This window comes from Barbatula barbatula, assembly GCF_947034865.1.
Source record: "Barbatula barbatula genome assembly, chromosome: 11".
NCBI lineage: Eukaryota > Metazoa > Chordata > Actinopteri > Cypriniformes > Nemacheilidae > Barbatula > Barbatula barbatula.
This window is the reverse complement of record NC_136774.1, coordinates 19,512,191-19,530,928: the sequence shown is the minus strand read 5'-3', so window position 1 is coordinate 19,530,928 and position 18,738 is coordinate 19,512,191. Positions and strand designations below refer to the sequence as shown.

Below are 18,738 nucleotides of genomic sequence, written 5' to 3'. Positions count from 1 at the left end.
ATGCGGAAGACTCCTCTGATCTCCTGTCGTCAGGCAGTCGAGCTCAGGAGGAGACTGACGCTGAGATGTCGGACATGCTTTTCCGGGCAGCCGCGTGCAACGGGTTGCAGGGTGTAACAACACCCTCCCCGGAACGCTCGCGGCTAGATGCGCGGTTTCGGGGGCGTGGTCAGAAGCCACGCCCGCTTCGTTACCATTCTTCCCGGAGATGCATGACGAGCTCGCCAAGTCCTGGAATGCGCCCCTTTCGGCGGGTTTCAGGCCGGAGGGCTCGGTGGCTGTGACTTCCCTGGTTGGTGGGGCCGCTAGAGGCTATGTTGACATCCCCCGGGTGGAGCGTGCAGTCGCGGGCCACTTGTACCCGCAGACAGCTGCCACCTGGGGGGCTCGACCTAGACTCCCGTCCAGAGCATGTAAGCTCTCTTCGACACTCGTGTCGAAGGCTTGCAGTGCTGCTGGACGAACCGCCTCCGATCTCCACGCCATGGCGGTCCTCCAGGTTTTTCAGGCGAAAGTCCTGAAGGATTTGGACGACGGGAAGTTCGACCCAACTCGTTGAGTGAGCTGTGTACTGCCACAGACCTTGCGCTACGAGCGACGAAGGCCACGGCACGTTCCCTGGGTCGGTCGATGTCCACAATGGTGGTCCAAGAGAGGCATCTGTGGCTTAGTCTTGCGCAGGTGAGCGGCGCCCGGAAGGCCCGCCTTCTGGAGGCGCCCATCTCGCAAGCAGGGCTACTTGGTGATACCGTGGAGGACGGCAGTTCTCCGCGGTCTGGAAGCAGACTGAGGCGATCGAACAGATCTTGCCACGCCGAACCCATGCCGAGGTCGGCATGGTCTCGGGCGCAGCCTGGTTCCCAGCAGCCCTGCCCTCCCGCGGCGGCCCTCCGGTTCCAGGAACCTCCCAGAGGACGACCCACCAGTGACGTAGACCCCCGCGGAAGAGGGCATCTATTCCCCGTCAGCAGCCCGCCAAGAGGTCCTTTAAGCGGCCCTGACGGGACGAACCAGGGGGAGATTTTACTGGGCCCGATTCCCGGCCTTTCCAACGCCGGATCGGAAAAGGACGCTGCCTGCCGCGTTCCATCGAGTCTGGGCCCTTTTCAGGGTCCAGCGCCCACATACTCACAAAGAGACAAATCTCCCCTAGGTTTTCCTCCACAACACTCTCGTCCAGACGGTGTATTGGATGGATCGGGCCGCCGACCGCAATCTCCCCCAGACATTGCGTCAGGCCGCCTGAAGCAGGTAAACATACAGAGCCATCAACCTCCCGGTGGGTCCCCCCTGTGCGAGGTGACCGTACTGTCAGCCACCGAACCAGCCTCCCCCGGCACGGTGAAGCAGATAGTCCCTCTGGTCCCCTTGTCGCGGTTCTTGGGCGCTTGGCAGCGCACCAGCCCGTCACACTGGATAGAGAGGACAGTCCGTCTCGGTTACTCGATCCAATTCGCCAGGCGCCCCCCCAAGTTTCGGGGCATTCTGTACACCTCGGTGCGAGGAGAGAATGCTTCCGTACTTCGGCAGGAGGTCGCCGCCCTTCTGGCGAAGGGTGCGGTCGAACCCGTCCCTATAACCGAGAGGTCGTCCAGGTTTTACAGCCCGTACTTCATCGTGCCCAAAAAGGGCGGGGGGCTGCGGCCCATTTTGGATATGCATCGCCTGAACAAGGACCTGCACAAGCTGCCGTTCAAAATGCTGACGCAGAGACGCATTCTGGGCTCGGTATGTCACCAGGATTGGTTCGTGGCAATCGACTTGAAGGACGCGTACTTTCACGTCTCTATTCTCCCCCGACACCGGCCGTTCCTACGGTTCGCGTTCGAGGGAAGGGCGTATCAGTACAGGGTCCTGCCATTCGGTCTGGCCCTGTCTCCACGTGTTTTTTCCAAACAAGTGGAGGCTGCCTTAGCTCCTGTCAGGGAGCAAGGCGTGCGAGTGCTAAACCATCTCGACGACTGGCTTATCTTGGCAAACTCGCGAGATGTGTTGTGCACGCACAGGGACCTTGTGCCTCGGCACCTAGACCGTCTAGGCCTCCGGGTCAACCAGGAGAAGAGCAAGCTCTCCCCCGCGCAGAGCACCTCTTACCTCGGTATGGAACTAGACTCTCTCCGTATGTCAGCACGTCTCACCAACGAGCGTCCACAGTCAGTGCTGCGCTGTCTGAGGTTGATCAGTCAGAATCCCTTGACGCCGCTGAAGAACTTTCAGAGGCTCCTGGGGCACATGGCGTCCTCGACGGGGGTAATCCCTCTCGGGTTGATGCACATGCGGCAGCTTCAGCACTGGCTACAGAGTCAGGTTCCCTGGACGGCGTGGCACGCCGGCACCAGGCGGATTACGGTAACGCCTCAGTGCCTTCGCACTCTCTTACCCTGGTCAGACTTGACCTTTCTCCGAGCGGGGGAGCTGGATGCCCTAGGTCCTGTGCAAGGTCAGGGAAGGGGCATCAGGTTCTGGTGAGTGGCGCCATACTGGCCAACCAGACCTGGCTCTCGGATCTGGTAGATCTGACGACGGCCCCCCCTGGCCCATTCCCCTGACGAAGGACCTTCCGTTGCAGGGGAAGGGCACGTTGTGGCACCCCAACGCAGGCCTCTGGAACCTCCATGCCTGGCCCCTGGACGGGACGAGGGCTTGCCCGTTAGCGGTCCGGGAGACTGTCTTACAGGCTAGAGCCCCGCCTCTACGCGCTTATACGCTTATAGTGGCGCCAATTTGTCCTGGTGTTCTCCCCGGGAGGAGAACCCGCGGAGTTGCCTGATCGGATCAGTGCTGACCCGCAGGTTAGTATCTCTGTCAGCACAACCTGGTCACCAGGTTCCTCAGGAGCGTGAGAAGGGTGTATCCACCTTGGCCGGGCTCCGTACCCTCTTGGGACCCAAATGTGGTACTACAGGGCCTTGGTACGGCCCTGGTGAGCCACTAAGAATTGCCAATCTTCCTCAGATTATGGAAGATGCACTCTTGGTGGCGCTCACCTCCATCAAGAGGGTGGGGGACCTACAGGCATTCTCTGTGTCCCAAAGGTGCCTGGAACTCGGGATCGGTAATTCTCACGTGGCCCTGAGATCCTGTCCCGACGACGTGCCCAAGCTTCCCACTACTCCCTTCCGGGACCAGGTGGTGAACCTGCAGGCGCTCCCCTCCGGAGAGGAAGACCCAACCTTTTTATGTGTTGTGTCCAGTATCGATTGATTGATTGATTGATGTTTGTTTATTGAACTTGTTTCCTTTCATTTTTATTTTTGTGATGCTTTGGCACCTGTGAGCACCTTGCACTTTACTGGCTTATGAGAACTTGAACAAATATTTATATGGCATTTTACGTCCTCCATGTGTTATTTGAAGAACTCTGGATGTCTCTGTGACAATCATATAGAAAAAAACATTGCAAATAGGATATTCAGGGGACTTTTATATAAAAACTCCACATCAGAATGTCCTGATATTGCATGATGGACAATCTGAGATATTGTATTATGATTCTGAAGTGAAATCATTTTCCCAAAACAGGTAGTTTTCTTTAAACACCTATCTGAACATATAGAAAAAACTGTGTATATAGGATATTCAGGGGGCTTTTATTTAAAAAATCCACATCAGAATGTCCTGATATTGCATGATGGACAATCTGAGATATTATACTATGATTCTGAGATAAAATCATTTTCACAAAACAGGTAGTTTTCCCTAAACACCTATCTGAACATATAGAAAAAACTGTGTATATAGGATATTCAGGGGACTTTTATTTAAAAACTCCACATCAGAATGTCCTGATATTGCATGATGGACAATCTGAGATATTATACTATGATTCTGAGATAAAATCATTTCCCCAAAACAGGTAGTTTTCTCTAAACACCTATCTGAACATATAGAAAAAACTGTGTATATAGGATATTCAGGGGGCTTTTATTTAAAAAATCCACATCAGAATGTCCTGATATTGCATGATGGACAATCTGAGATATTATACTATGATTCTGAGATAAAATCATTTCCCCAAATCAGGTAGTTTTCTCTAAACACCTATCTGAACATATAGAAAAAACTGTATATATAGGATATTCAGGGGGCTTTTATTTAAAAACACCACATCAGAATGTCCTGATATTGCATGATGGACAATCTGAGATATTATACTATGATTCTGAGATAAAATCATTTCCCCAAAACAGGTAGTTTTCTCTAAACACCTATCTGAACATATAGAAAAAACTGTCTATATAGGATATTCAGGGGGCTTTTATTTAAAAAATCCACATCAGAATGTCCTGATATTGCATGATGGACAATCTGAGATATTATACTATGATTCTGAGATAAAATCATTTCCCCAAATCAGGTAGTTTTCTCTAAACACCTATCTGAACATATAGAAAAAACTGTGTATATAGGATATTCAGGGGGCTTTTATTTAAAAACACCACATCAGAATGTCCTGATATTGCATGATGGACAATCTGAGATATTATACTATGATTCTGAGATAAAATCATTTCCCCAAAACAGGTAGTTTTCTCTAAACACCTATCTGAACATATAGAAAAAACTGTGTATATAGGATATTCAGGGGGCTTTTATTTAAAAAATCCACATCAGAATGTCCTGATATTGCATGATGGACAATCTGAGATATTATACTATGATTCTGAGATAAAATCATTTTCCCAAAACAGGTAGTTTTCTCTAAACACCTATCTGAACATATAGAAAAAACTGTGTATATAGGATATTCAGGGGGCTTTTATTTAAAAAATCCACATCAGAATGTCCTGATATTGCATGATGGACAATCTGAGATATTATACTATGATTCTGAGATAAAATCATTTCCCCAAATCAGGTAGTTTTCTCTAAACACCTATCTGAACATATAGAAAAAACTGTCTATATAGGATATTCAGGGGGCTTTTATTTAAAAAATCCACATCAGAATGTCCTGATATTGCATGATGGACAATCTGAGATATTATACTATGATTCTAAGATAAAATCATTTCCCCAAATCAGGTAGTTTTCTCTAAACACCTATCTGAACATATAGAAAAAACTGTGTATATAGGATATTCAGGGGACTTTTATTTAAAAAATCCACATCAGAATGTCCTGATATTGCATGATGGACAATCTGAGATATTATACTATGATTCTGAGATAAAATCATTTCCCCAAAACAGGTAGTTTTCTCTAAACACCTATCTGAACATATAGAAAAAACTGTGTATATAGGATATTCAGGGGACTTTTATTTAAAAACTCCACATCAGAATGTCCTGATATTGCATGATGGACAATCTGAGATATTATACTATGATTCTGAGATAAAATCATTTCCCCAAAACAGGTAGTTTTCTCTAAACACCTATCTGAACATATAGAAAAAACTGTGTATATAGGATATTCAGGGGACTTTTATTTAAAAACTCCACATCAGAATGTCCTGATATTGCATGATGGACAATCTGAGATATTATACTATGATTCTGAGATAAAATAATTTCCCCAAAACAGGTAGTTTTCTCTAAACACCTATCTGAACATATAGAAAAAACTGTTTAAATAGGATATTCAGGGGACTTTTATTTAAAAACACCACATCAGAATGTCCTGATATTGCATGATGGACAATCTGAGATATTATACTATGATTCTGAAGTGAAATCATTTTCCCAAAACAGGTAGTTTTCTTTAAACACCTATCTGAACATATAGAAAAAACTGTGTATATAGGATATTCAGGGGACTTTTATTTAAAAACTCCACATCAGAATGTCCTGATATTGCATGATGGACAATCTGAGATATTATACTATGATTCTGAAGTGAAATCATTTCCCCAAAACAGGTAGTTTTCTTTAAACACCTATCTGAACATATAGAAAAAACTGTATATATAGGATATTCAGGGGGCTTTTATTTAAAAACTCCACATCAGAATGTCCTGATATTGCATGATGGACAATCTGAGATATTATACTATGATTCTGAGATAAAATCATTTCCCCAAAACAGGTAGTTTTCTTTAAACACCTATCTGAACATATAGAAAAAACTGTTTAAATAGGATATTCAGGGGGCTTTTATTTAAAAACTCCACATCAGAATGTCCTGATATTGCATGATGGACAATCTGAGATATTATACTATGATTCTGAGATAAAATCATTTCCCCAAAACAGGTAGTTTTCTCTAAACACCTATCTGAACATATAGAAAAAACTGTGTATATAGGATATTCAGGGGACTTTTATTTAAAAACTCCACATCAGAATGTCCTGATATTGCATGATGGACAATCTGAGATATTATACTATGATTCTGAGATAAAATCATTTCCCCAAAACAGGTAGTTTTCTCTAAACACCTATCTGAACATATAGAAAAAACTGTGTATATAGGATATTCAGGGGACTTTTATTTAAAAACTCCACATCAGAATGTCCTGATATTGCATGATGGACAATCTGAGATATTATACTATGATTCTGAGATAAAATAATTTCCCCAAAACAGGTAGTTTTCTCTAAACACCTATCTGAACATATAGAAAAAACTGTTTAAATAGGATATTCAGGGGACTTTTATTTAAAAACACCACATCAGAATGTCCTGATATTGCATGATGGACAATCTGAGATATTATACTATGATTCTGAAGTGAAATCATTTTCCCAAAACAGGTAGTTTTCTTTAAACACCTATCTGAACATATAGAAAAAACTGTGTATATAGGATATTCAGGGGACTTTTATTTAAAAACTCCACATCAGAATGTCCTGATATTGCATGATGGACAATCTGAGATATTATACTATGATTCTGAAGTGAAATCATTTCCCCAAAACAGGTAGTTTTCTTTAAACACCTATCTGAACATATAGAAAAAACTGTATATATAGGATATTCAGGGGGCTTTTATTTAAAAACTCCACATCAGAATGTCCTGATATTGCATGATGGACAATCTGAGATATTATACTATGATTCTGAGATAAAATCATTTCCCCAAAACAGGTAGTTTTCTTTAAACACCTATCTGAACATATAGAAAAAACTGTTTAAATAGGATATTCAGGGGGCTTTTATTTAAAAACTCCACATCAGAATGTCCTGATATTGCATGATGGACAATCTGAGATATTATACTATGATTCTGAGATAAAATCATTTCCCCAAAACAGGTAGTTTTCTTTAAACACCTATCTGAACATATAGAAAAAACTGTTTAAATAGGATATTCAGGGGACTTTTATTTAAAAACACCACATCAGAATGTCCTGATATTGCATGATGGACAATCTGAGATATTATACTATGATTCTGAGATAAAATAATTTCCCCAAAACAGGTAGTTTTCTCTAAACACCTATCTGAACATATAGAAAAAACTGTCTATATAGGATATTCAGGGGGCTTTTATTTAAAAAATCCACATCAGAATGTCCTGATATTGCATGATGGACAATCTGAGATATTATACTATGATTCTGAAGTGAAATCATTTTCCCAAAACAGGTAGTTTTCTTTAAACACCTATCTGAACATATATAAAAAACTGTGTATATAGGATATTCAGGGGGCTTTTATTTAAAAAATCCACATCAGAATGTCCTGATATTGCATGATGGACAATCTGAGATATTATACTATGATTCTGAGATAAAATAATTTCCCCAAAACAGGTAGTTTTCTCTAAACACCTATCTGAACATATATAAAAAACTGTGTATATAGGATATTCAGGGGGCTTTTATTTAAAAAATCCACATCAGAATGTCCTGATATTGCATGATGGACAATCTGAGATATTATACTATGATTCTGAAGTGAAATCATTTTCACAAAACAGGTAGTTTTCTTTAAACACCTATCTGAACATAAAGGATAAAATAAATAGAATAAAAAACATAAGATAAAACACTATATATAACAAAAAATAACAATACCAACCACCGGAATGCCTTAGGAACGGCCTAGCAACCACCCAGAACGCCACACAAACTGCATAGCAACACCCTTGTAATCACCAAAATACCTTAACAACGAACTAGAAATCACCCAGAAGATTATAAAAACTGCATATCAACCCTTTAACATGTAATATTGGTCGGTGCAACAGCATCACTAGCAACATCACTTGCAACCTGTAAGACACTGTCAAGTGATAGAGTGCGAAACTGCTTTTATTTTGAAATTTGTCCTACCGTGCTCTTACCGCAATCTCTCATATATGCGCGCACATAAAACAACGTGAGGGCTGGCTTGACCGTCATTTTCAAAGTGGAGGCTGGCCTGACTGCAGTAAAATGTTGGTGATGGAACCGAACAACAACAACAAAATGTACCATAGAAAACAGATATGTTTAATATTAGTATTAAATGGCATTACCTTCTTGTGGACTCTGCACGTCTCAGACGAACAGGGTCGTCAAGGCCCGACTGCCTGGCATAAATAAAACTCAGCATCGTTGTAGACACATAAAAGCTTTACGCGTTTATAATCTGTCTGTGTGTATTCTTTGTTATGGCTGTGTCAAAACATAATAACTACGATCGCTTGCAATAATTTTAAAGCAAAAAACATAAGATTTGTGTTGATTAGTAATCTTGCAAAACAGCGTTGTTAAACTAAATAAAATCATTCTGCATTTTACACTAAATATTTGAGATATTTGGGGGTAAATATGTAACTGTTGTGCACTTTGTTGTTGGAAGCGGCCATGATGTTCTGACGCATTTAAGTGTGCCTACAACGTGAAGTCTGATTGGTAGTAGCTAGCGCAGGAGCCAATCATATGACAGTATTAGGCATAAGACGCACAGTCCATGTGTGTGTGTTATGTATGTGAACTCGAACGGTATATTTTGACAGATATTTGTCGTTAAACTTTAAGTTATGAGCCGCTTTACATCTCTCTGGCGAAGAACATTTGGAGTGGTAAAAGAGCACGTCGGCACGGATCATATAGGAAATAAATACTACAACGTACCCGAGCAGAAGACATGGACAGGTTTGTCATGCGTATCTTTGAAAATTAACCTACATGTTTATAAACCCAGTAATGGCCAACCGTGTTATGTTTATCATTATATATTAAGGGATACTTTTCAGTATTCACTGCCTTGTAAATTATGACTTCACTACACAATTCATTAGCCTCAACTCATTCTTTTCTTCCGCAGGAATGGTCACTCGGCCCAGACGCCTGATGGAAGCTGCCAATCCAGCAGAATTTGTGTACTCTGAGGGAAGCATTCCATCGGAATGGGATGGTAATAAATACAACAATTAAAAACCTAAACAAATAATGTAATATTGTATACTAAGTTTATAATGATGTAACACCCAATATTTTAAATGTAACTGTAGTGTATAATTTATAGCTTTACAGTATTAGACAGGGTTGAAATTGCATTACATTTGACGTATGCCAACAATAGATGTTTTAACAAAATGTATTTACTATGATCATTTTTTTATTTAGCTTGGATCAGAGGCAGACGGAAGCACCCGCCTACTATAGAGGTATTATATCGTTCAGATTATAAGTGCCAAGAACAGAAATGTTAGCATTTTATACAAATATTTTATGTAGGTAAAATAATGACTACCTGTGATGGTTATAAGGCATGCATTATAGCATATTGCAAATTGTCAACATACTTTTCTTTTACTGTCTATAGGAGTTGCTAAAGAATGAACGCTACAGGGAGAACATCAAAATTAAAGCCGAAGAAGTTGAGGAGAGGGACAAGGCCCTGCAGTCCAAAGAGTTCCATGAAGGTTTGGTGGCTCGACCTGTTCAGGCTCAGATCAAAGGTCATGCTTCTGCCACACTGTTTGGACAGTCTGAAGTCAGCGAGGAGCCTGTAAGCACTGCCAACACGTTCCAGCCAGGGTCCTGGGCATCTCCAGGAACCAAAAAATAGGACTATGAGCCTTTACATGTTTCATTCAGAGCAGGATACTAAGAACGACTGTGTATGTTAATTAAATAGTTATGTAACATTACATAACAGTTTGAAGTTACTGTAAAGACGATTTATAATCTGGATAAATCAAACTGTTGACTTTCACAGAACTTTGTAATTCTTGTTGTGCAATATTTATGCACTTGCCACTTTGTCTAAAGTATTGGAGTGGATCAATATATGCTTTTGCTGGTCTGCCTCAGCATTCTGTATAATTTGTATAATAGAGACAGTTTGAAAAAGGTGGTACAAGTTCGCAGTTTATTTATGAAGAGCGTAAATTAAAGAGTGTTTTGCATACAACAGCATTACAGCTTTTCTTGCAATTAATCTTGTTATTTGGTAAAAGCTTTAAGAATACTGTAATAATGACACAGACATTAGACAATCGAGACAAAAATCACATCGTTTTTTTATTATTTAAAAAGATAATTTAAGTATTTTATAGAGTTACCATTGAAACGGCAAACAAACTGTAAAAATGGAATGCCGAGTACTGCGAAAGTTATGCAAAGCGTTTTTCACTGCGTGGATCATATTTTATAAAAGTACTGCAGTCCAGCCATTGAGATAAATTAAACAGCCCTTCAGAAAGACCTCCAGCCTTGCTCCAGATCCAATATGAAATGTCCTGGATTACAAGAGTTAATACAGGAGCTATGTGTCTGGATATTGAACTATTCATTTGACTCCTCTAAACTGCACAGTTTCCAGCTCAATCTTTCTTGGCTCTCTTGGCTTTTGCGATGTTCTCTTGCCGTTTCTGTTTCTTCTTCTGTTCACGTTCCTTGGCCTCTATCATCTTGGCTAGTTTCCAGGACAACAGGGCACTGGCGATAAAAAGAGGGGTCAATGCAAGGATAACCGTGGTCAGAAAGCCATATGGATCTTTGGCAGCCCACTCCACCACATATTCCGCCCATGCTTTGATATCAATCATGGTCTTCTGACTCTGTCTTCAGCACTGGATGCTAAAAGGGAAAGACATAGATTTGTGACATAACATCATAAGACAGAATCAACGTAGTTCACAGGAGGTAGGTATCGTTACTCAAAAACCTTGATAATCTTTATTTGATAAAAGATGACTTAAACAACTGTCCAGAAAAACTACGACCTTGTTTTTTAAAGACCAAAAATCTTAACAAAATATCACATATAATAGCATTTACACAAACCATTTTTAATGATTACAAGGCAAGTTACACATAAATAACATAAATCATCGCAATTCTATTTAGCTAGTTAGCAAACAACTGTTCAGCTGTCGTTTTGTCTGGTTAAAATATTTCCTAATTTGTTATGTACCATAATTATACTTTGCATTACTTATCTAACGTTAATTAAAATCAGTTAGATCCTCAAGCCAAGCCTGATAAGAAGCATTGACGACAGCAATTAGCTAGCAACACATCGCTTTCTAACGACTCGTGTTCAACTAACAATGAATTACAATCGTATTATCATTACTTTGTGTAAGTTTAATGCATTTCAATAAGAAGAAAGGGGAAACATGCGATAACCCACCAGATAAACCGTTTAATATTTGCCGAACAGTAAAAAATCGGTAAATTTACTGTTTCCCGGATTCGGTAATAAAGGCGGAAATGAAACTCTTATCTTGTGTTTGTAGTGCAGTGTGGGACTTGAAGTCTTTTTAAAATTACAAATATAGCTAGTGGTACTTGGAATAAACAGAAATAACAGTAGGTCAAATCAAATAATAAAATCAAATAAACCTAATTAAAATCTAAAGAGAGTAAAGCATCACGCAGACCGTTATTTTGACATCCCAATCTGTCACCACGAGCAGCCAACGGCTGTTGTGTTATCAAATCATGTGACAAAACAAACGATCCAATCACACGCTTCCGAGGCTTCGCGTCGTAATTTCAAACGGGTCTGTGGATCGAATGTGTTTACACAGCCAGTAGCAAGCTAATGCTCAGCCATTTACGTTTTGTTATATTTAGCACTGATTTCAAGGTCTTATGAATGTCATTCAATGATCAAAAGTAACCTCGGATGTTGGCGCATGTATTATGAAAGCAGCCGTATAGTCGTTGAATACACCCGTGAAGCTTTCAATGAGTTCTCACATCGTCACCCCGGGTCCATACAGGGCCACTAAACTGGTGAGTCTCTCCTATTTATTATATATAAATAGGAGAATATTTATATAAATTACAATATATTACAGGATTAATTACATTAATATGTCTACATTTAAGTGAAGTGGTCTCGAAATAAAGCTTATTGTTCTGCAAACTGTCTTTTTTATAACACAGTTCAAAATAATTATACAGGCAAATCTTTTTCTATTCAGAATATGCACTAATCCTCACCTGCCGTTATTTGTGTGTCTTGCAGTGGAATGAAGTGACCAAGTTGTTCCGGGCAGGGATGCCCTTGAAGAAACACAGGCAGCACTTCCGAGTTTACGTGAACTGCTTCAGTGCGTCAGTAGCTGTGGACTGGCTACACGAGCTCCTGAAGAACAACAGCAATTTCGGACCTGAGGTCACCAGACAGCAGACCGTCCAGCTGCTGAAAAAGTTCTTGAAGAACCATGTGATTGAGGATGTGAAAGGTCGATGGGGAATGGAAGATCTGGAGGACAACAGCCACCTGTACAGGTGTTACACTGTGGATGTTTGTGGAATGTTTAAAATGTATTCATTGAAAGTTCAGGAGAATAAATATATGTCATCTTTTTTTCAGATTTCCATCAACATCTCCACTGAAGCCTATTCCCAAATGCTCCCCTGTTAAGAGGAAAAAGAGCATATCAGTGATGGACAGAGAGGGTTTCTTTAAATTCAGAACTTCAAAGAAGTTTGACAAAGAAATTTTGGTACTTTTTGCTGTTCACTGATTGTTAATGTTAAAGTTGAAATGGGTTGTTTGAGATGGGTAATGTGAACATGTTATTTTACACAGGAAAATGTGGATCCAGAAATACAAGACTCTCCTGTGGAATCTGCCTCCAGTGAGACCGAGTGCTCTAGGGAGCTCACAGAGGACGACATTCAAGTGATTTGGAAGAATGTAACACTTACACAGTAAGTTTCCCTCCCCACTATCTGTTGTTTTTGCATAGTTTGTATGCGTAGAGTTGCCCAGCTTTACCCCATCATAACATCCTGATCTGTTCCTGAAGTCCCTTACAAAGAAAGTACTATGGCAGAACTGTATTACAGTGTATGATAATACAATGGTGTTTTGGTACTTCCAAAACATGAAGCAGCATTTTTTATTGATATATCTAAAATGAAAACTTACTGCTTATTTTGATCACTGATGTTTTATGAGCTCTTCGTTTTGGCACTTCAGATCCAGATAATATGAGTAATGAACCGGTTAAATTGTGAGGGTAAAACAACATGTAACAAAAAGGCAGTTTAGCGACTTTTGCTATCAGTAGAATTAATTTGTATCTGTTCATTTTTGATACCTCAGTTTGCAGAAGCTGTTGGGATCATGGTGTCTTGAAGAGGTTTTGAATCCAGCCCAAGTCAATCCTCCGTTCATTGTGTATAATATGACCAAAGTGAATAAACACGGAGTTGTTTTCTTGGAGGACAAGACAGGTTGGCCAAATATATGTCTCATCTCAAGGATTCTAAAACAAAGATGGCCAATTTCACATTTTTATCCTAATTCTTGTCTCCCCCTACATAGAGGATTTGCCACACTGGGTTTTGTCTGCCATGAAATGTCTTGCAAACTGTAAGTTATGCAGCACGTTTAATTCCAGTTTTCTTCTGTTGTGATTTGCTTCATTTATATATTTTAAAATATGAAATTAATAAATAGGTTGGAAAATGTTTTTTTAATAATGCTTTGCACTTTTTTTTAAACAAAGGGCCAAAGTATGACTCAAACCAACCCTCGTACCCGGGCTTTGAGCGGGATGTGTTTAAAACAGTCTCGGACTATTTCTACAGTCTTTCTCAGCCCCTGCTTACTTTTCGGTATTATGAACTGTTTGTCAACATCCTGGGTATGTATAAGACAGAAGTTTTATTGTTTCTCTGCTAAAGACAGTTATTTGTTTCAGTCTCATGAGAACCACAAACATGTCTGCCTTGAACATTTGGTTACATTTTGTGCGTTTAACATAAACATTCTTTCAATATGAACACAAATGTAATTTTAAGTCCCGAATGTGTAAATTCTCTCATTATTTACTTGTCTTCATTCATTTTGTTGGAACAAAATAAAGTTGCGTAAATGATGACAGAATTAAACATTTTGGGTGCACTTTCTCTTTGAACATTGGTTTCAGGAATGAAAATGGTGGGATGTGTGTCTAAATACTTTGACATTACAAACGTTGAGTCACACAGTTTTTACTGACTTCATTGCTTTTGTGTTGTCAAACAATGTTTGAAACTAACCCTGTCTGCTTTGTTTTAAATTTCTTCCTTCGTTCTTAAGTGTCCTTGCCTGCCTGTTTGTTGTTCATGTTCTGTTGTCTGGTCCTTTGCTAGTTATGTGTGGCTACATCAAGGCTCCTACAGTTCAATGCTGGAAGCGTAAAAACCAGGAGGAACTGACCTGCCCGCAGCCAACCAAAGCCCCTCATCTGAACGCTGCCAACCTGTTCAAATCAACTGAATGTTTACTGATGAGCTTATTAAGAAAGGAAGTCTGCGATGAAGTTGAATCCCCTATGAAGGAAGTTTTCAGTTCTAAAGCGGAGAGGCAATTTGAAAGACACAGAGCACAGCAGCCCGTATTTAGAGATAGAAGAGCCAGCGCCGGAGACAGGCTAGAAAGTTATCTAGAAGCTCCAGTCGGCCGGCTGCGTTCCAGAAGTTGCTCTATGGAGGGAATTATAGATAACTCTGTGGATTCTTTTGCTAAAAGAAAACTGCTCAGGTCATCTGAAAGTTTACATTTTTCCGGCAGTGATAAATCAATCCCCCAAACAAATTCTCAATTTTATTATGATGGATCTGCAGTTTCCGCAAGCTCTTGTCGAGGTGACACTGATCCAAAGTTCCAACATGCTAACCGCAACAGTGCAAGCTTACGACCACCTTCAGACTTCCGTCGAACCAACCAGAGACTCGCCAGGGCCCGGCCCAGAAGCATCGGTAACTTGCTTGACATAGAGGAAAACACAGAAATGTCTGCTAGCCATTTAAGCATCCACGCTCCTGTGGCTGAAATTACAATGAGACCAGACTGTTCCTCTAGCATTGACCTCAGAGCTCCCGGTTGGCCTGTGAGTTTGCATGGAAGCTGCATGGATGTTAGAACAGGTCCAACCATTAGCAGACGCTGTCAGAGCTCTTTGGACCTAAGTAAACCCGCACACGCTCCGTGTCATTTGGTTCCTTTAGCACGCCGCTTGAGTCCTGAGCAAAGTAAGAGCATGAGTGTGTAAAAAATATAGAATCTTTAGGATGTGGTTTCTGTGTGCTTGAGCATGTGTACGACGTGGCTGCCAAACTAACATTGAATGTGATTCCTAATACTAATGAAAGCTATGCTGTACTTTGGGTTTAACTCAACCGAGCTCATTTCTGAATCAGGAATTAGGGTCCCACTTTATACCTAGTGCGTTATTGGGTGGCTTTTCTCTATGGTGCTCTTTCTGATTAACAAGTAATACATACATTTGTAATGTATGAAAGAAATACACTTTATAGTAGTTTTGTTTCAGAATCATTGCTTTGTAGTTGCCTTTAAAGTTTTGCTAGACTTTCAGTAGTTACTTGCATAGATGCTGAAAACGTGCTGTTTAGTTTGATTTTATTTAAAGCAATAGTTCGCCCAAAATAAAAAATAAGTAATTTTCTCACAGTAGGTTGTACCAAACCTGTTTTTCTACTTCACCCAAAAATACAAATTTTGTTCATTTATTCACCCTTATGTCATTCAAAACCTGTAAGTGACTTTTTCTTCTGTGTAACACAAAAGAAGATACTTTGAGAAATGTCTCGGTGCTTTAGTGTCCATACAATGGACGTCTCTGGGGTCCAATGTTGTTTCGTTACCAACGTTCTTTAAAATATCTCATTTTGTGTTCTGCAGCTTTAAAATGACATGAGAATGAATACATGATGGCCGAATTTTCATTTTTGGGTGATTATCCCTTTCAGGCCATTAGAGACATATCCAAGTTTGGACAAACATGACAGACTTTACTTTGGTATGAACTGTTCCTTTAAGGCTGTAGTCCTCAGTTTATTATCTGGTGTGTTTGTTTTTGTATTTTGTTTGATGTCTGTGGTTTACGTGTCGGACACATCGCGTCATTCCAGGTCTGCTGCAACCATCTCTGGAGCGCGTGGCTGTCGAGGCCCTTCAGCTCTGTACGTTACTCCTGCCACCTGCCAGTCGCCGGAAGCTGCAACTACTCCTGCGCATGATCTCGCGCATGAGTCAGAACGTGGACATGCCACGACTGCATGACGTCATTGGAACCCGCACTCTGGTCAGAAAGAACCCCACTAACTTTACAGCTTTAGTGCTTTAACTTTAACGGCAGTATGTTCATAATGAAGAAGAGACTTTGAGCTTGTCCATGGAACATGTTGCTGTGTTCATTTTTCTGAATTGTTGCCATGCTGTTCTAGTTCATATTGTTAATACTCAAGGTAATGTGGAATATGCTCATGTATGTGTGTACAGCTGGTGCAGACGTTCTCGAGATGCGTGTTGAGTTGTGAGGAGGTGGATGATCTTGACGAGCTTTTGGCTACGAGGCTTTTATCGTTCCTCATGGATCACCATCAGGATATCATGCAGGTGCCCCTGTACCTACGCAATGCTGTGGAAGATCACATCAGCTATCTGAAATCACTGGTGAGTCCTCATGGCCCACCACTGTCACCAATTATCTGACTGTTTATTTGTTTGTAGAAGTTGGTCTTCCATGTTATAATTTGTTTCTTTATCCCCCTAACATTGATTTGCATGCATTCCTGATCTCAGACCACATGCCCAGGTTTTGCTGTTGCCATGCCAACGTACTCATTCTGCAGGCAGATCAGCACTCACGAGTTTGAGGAGCAGAAACTCTCAGTGTCTCAGGCAGCTTTAGCTGACCTATTGGAGAGTCTCATTAAAGACAAGAACATGTCCGTGAAGGAGAAGAAAAAGAAGCTAAAACTGGTATATTTTCTTTTACAGTTTTACATTTGTTGGATGCATTATTCAAAAGTGACTTTTGACCTGTTCTTGAGGATTTAACCCGTGATTTTGGTGCTGCCGGTTCCATTGTTTAAGCTACAGGACCCTCAATGTCCTATATCATGATGATAAAGGGATAATTCACCCCAAAAAAGTTTTAATAATTTTCTCAGCCTCATGTCGTTCAAAACCTGTATATGACTCTTTCTTGTGCAGGACACAAAAGAAGATATTTTGAAGAACAATAGGAATCAAACAACATTGGTCCCTATTGACTTTTATTGTATAGACACAAAACCACGTTTCTCAATATATATATCTACCTTTGTGTTTCACAGAAAAACAAGAATCATATAAAGGTTTTAATTTGAGGGTGATTAAATTATGACGATTTATATTTTTGGGTGAACTATACTGTCAGTATATTTTTGCTGTATTTCCATATCCAAACGTCAGTAGCAAACTGTGGTACTTGGTAATTTTGGAATCGTTGAAAAAACTAAAACCATTTTTGTGGAAAGTTTCAGTTTGTGACTGCAGAAAAGCAAACAGACGTTTTGTTTGTTCTCTTAGTTTCAGAAGGAATATCCTGACATCTACTCAAGACGTTTTCCCACAACGGAGAGTGAAGCTCAGCTGTTTGCTGATAAGCCAAAGATAAAGCCCCCAATGCTATTAAGCATCAAAAAACCCAAAACCTTCAGTATTCGAAACTGAGCGCCTCTTAAAGTGCTCGTGATATTCAGATCTTGGAGACTGTTTTGGAGTTGCGGGATGCTCGGATTTCTTTTTTAAACTGAATTCAAATCACTTCAGTTTGATCTGAACTGTAACCTCGGTTGAAGTCTTATGTGGGTTTTGCAGAGTAACGTTTAACGTTTAATCATAGTTGTCCGTCAGTTTTAATGTTATTTATTTAAGGTGTCTGACTTGTAAGTTATTGGGAATTGTCACTCATAGTGTCACCGTGGATTCAAAACTCAGAAGACCCATGGCAAAATGTTATGCAAATACTTTTCATATGCTCTAAATATGGAGCTTCTTTTGAACAAGATGAAGGTAGATCTTTTAAACAATTTGTCTTTTTATGTATGTTTCATTTTTATTTTCTTGTTTTGCCATCATCCTTGTGTGTGTGGGTGTCTTCAGGTACACAAAACATGTTAACTCATACTTGGAAGTATAAAGAAATGTTAATAAAACGCTTTTCTGTGTGACGGGGTGTTTCCGGTTTACAAAGCCAGTATTGGCTAATTTGCACAGTTTTTTCATCTTGTTTATGCCAAATAATGTCATTTTGTATATCTTTTCTTTCTAGTTAGTTAAATCTATTCATTACTTTGACTGGTGTGATCATCTTGCCATCTGCCTCTTTACAGTTCAAAAGTTTATATTTGTAACCATCAAATGGTTTGATACTTAAAAGCGAGGTGATTCACATTTTACTTTGTTTTATCAATTTAATGTTTGAGCCCAGATACTTGTACTGTTTCTATTCTATGCAATAAACCATTTTTAAAACAACTTTTTTAAATGCACTTTAAATGGTTAAAGATATCTAAATGTTTCAACAGCATTATTTTAATTTTGTCTGATTTGAGAAGC

At 40.3% G+C, this 18,738-nt stretch overlaps 4 protein-coding genes across 7 annotated transcripts in view; 2 read left to right on the top strand and 2 right to left on the bottom strand.

The window, feature by feature from the left end:
* Positions 1-8,763, bottom strand: part of ercc8 (excision repair cross-complementation group 8) — a 21,281-nt gene extending 12,518 nt beyond the window's left edge. The window contains exon 1 of the mRNA XM_079467054.1: positions 8,405-8,763. Coding sequence (XP_079323180.1) covers positions 8,405-8,481 — 77 coding nt within the window. The 5' untranslated portion in view covers positions 8,482-8,763. The remainder of the gene's footprint in view (positions 1-8,404) is intronic.
* On the top strand, positions 8,223-10,311 carry ndufaf2 (NADH:ubiquinone oxidoreductase complex assembly factor 2). 2 transcript variants are annotated; one of them, XM_079467057.1, is made up of 5 exons: positions 8,223-8,356; positions 8,910-9,026; positions 9,199-9,288; positions 9,501-9,541; positions 9,700-10,310. In XM_079467057.1, the coding sequence occupies exons 2-5, from the start codon at positions 8,912-8,914 to the stop codon at positions 9,943-9,945; spliced, it is 492 nt and encodes a 163-aa protein (XP_079323183.1). In that variant the 5' UTR covers positions 8,223-8,356; positions 8,910-8,911; the 3' UTR covers positions 9,946-10,310. The 2 variants fall into 2 exon arrangements, with proteins under 2 accessions (XP_079323183.1, XP_079323182.1); XM_079467056.1 differs by lacking the exon at positions 8,223-8,356 and having other exon boundaries at positions 8,813-9,026; positions 9,700-10,311.
* Positions 10,227-11,581, bottom strand: smim15 (small integral membrane protein 15). The gene is made up of 2 exons (XM_079467058.1): positions 11,515-11,581; positions 10,227-10,958 (listed from the first exon to the last, which is right to left on the bottom strand). The coding sequence occupies exon 2, from the start codon at positions 10,925-10,927 to the stop codon at positions 10,703-10,705; it is 225 nt and encodes a 74-aa protein (XP_079323184.1). The 5' UTR covers positions 10,928-10,958; positions 11,515-11,581; the 3' UTR covers positions 10,227-10,702.
* On the top strand, positions 10,854-18,738 carry depdc1a (DEP domain containing 1a). 3 transcript variants are annotated; one of them, XM_079467052.1, is made up of 12 exons: positions 10,854-11,024; positions 12,358-12,623; positions 12,709-12,841; positions 12,928-13,049; positions 13,447-13,577; positions 13,669-13,716; positions 13,853-13,990; positions 14,481-15,362; positions 16,263-16,435; positions 16,633-16,806; positions 16,936-17,115; positions 17,707-18,708. In XM_079467052.1, the coding sequence occupies exons 2-12, from the start codon at positions 12,391-12,393 to the stop codon at positions 17,848-17,850; spliced, it is 2,358 nt and encodes a 785-aa protein (XP_079323178.1). In that variant the 5' UTR covers positions 10,854-11,024; positions 12,358-12,390; the 3' UTR covers positions 17,851-18,708. The 3 variants fall into 3 exon arrangements, with proteins under 3 accessions (XP_079323178.1, XP_079323177.1, XP_079323179.1); XM_079467051.1 differs by lacking the exon at positions 10,854-11,024 and adding an exon at positions 11,851-12,122 and having other exon boundaries at positions 17,707-18,738; XM_079467053.1 differs by lacking the exons at positions 10,854-11,024; positions 14,481-15,362 and adding an exon at positions 11,860-12,122 and having other exon boundaries at positions 17,707-18,650.

What these genes read in the sequence shown, in the direction of transcription:
- ndufaf2 (XM_079467056.1), top strand. Translation starts at nt 8,912, where the DNA reads ATGAGCCGCTTTACATCTCTCTGGCGAAGAACATTTGGAGTGGTAAAA. An exon ending in CGAGCAGAAGACATGGACAG is followed by an intron (nt 9,027 to 9,198) that starts GTTTGTCATGCG and finishes TTTCTTCCGCAG; the next exon opens with GAATGGTCACTCGGCCCAGA. An exon ending in CATTCCATCGGAATGGGATG is followed by an intron (nt 9,289 to 9,500) that starts GTAATAAATACA and finishes TTTTTTATTTAG; the next exon opens with CTTGGATCAGAGGCAGACGG.
- smim15 (XM_079467058.1), bottom strand. Translation starts at nt 10,927, where the DNA reads ATGATTGATATCAAAGCATGGGCGGAATATGTGGTGGAGTGGGCTGCC.
- depdc1a (XM_079467051.1), top strand. Translation starts at nt 12,075, where the DNA reads ATGAGTTCTCACATCGTCACCCCGGGTCCATACAGGGCCACTAAACTG. An exon ending in CATGAAATGTCTTGCAAACT is followed by an intron (nt 13,717 to 13,852) that starts GTAAGTTATGCA and finishes TTTTAAACAAAG; the next exon opens with GGCCAAAGTATGACTCAAAC. An exon ending in TCAGCTATCTGAAATCACTG is followed by an intron (nt 16,807 to 16,935) that starts GTGAGTCCTCAT and finishes TCCTGATCTCAG; the next exon opens with ACCACATGCCCAGGTTTTGC.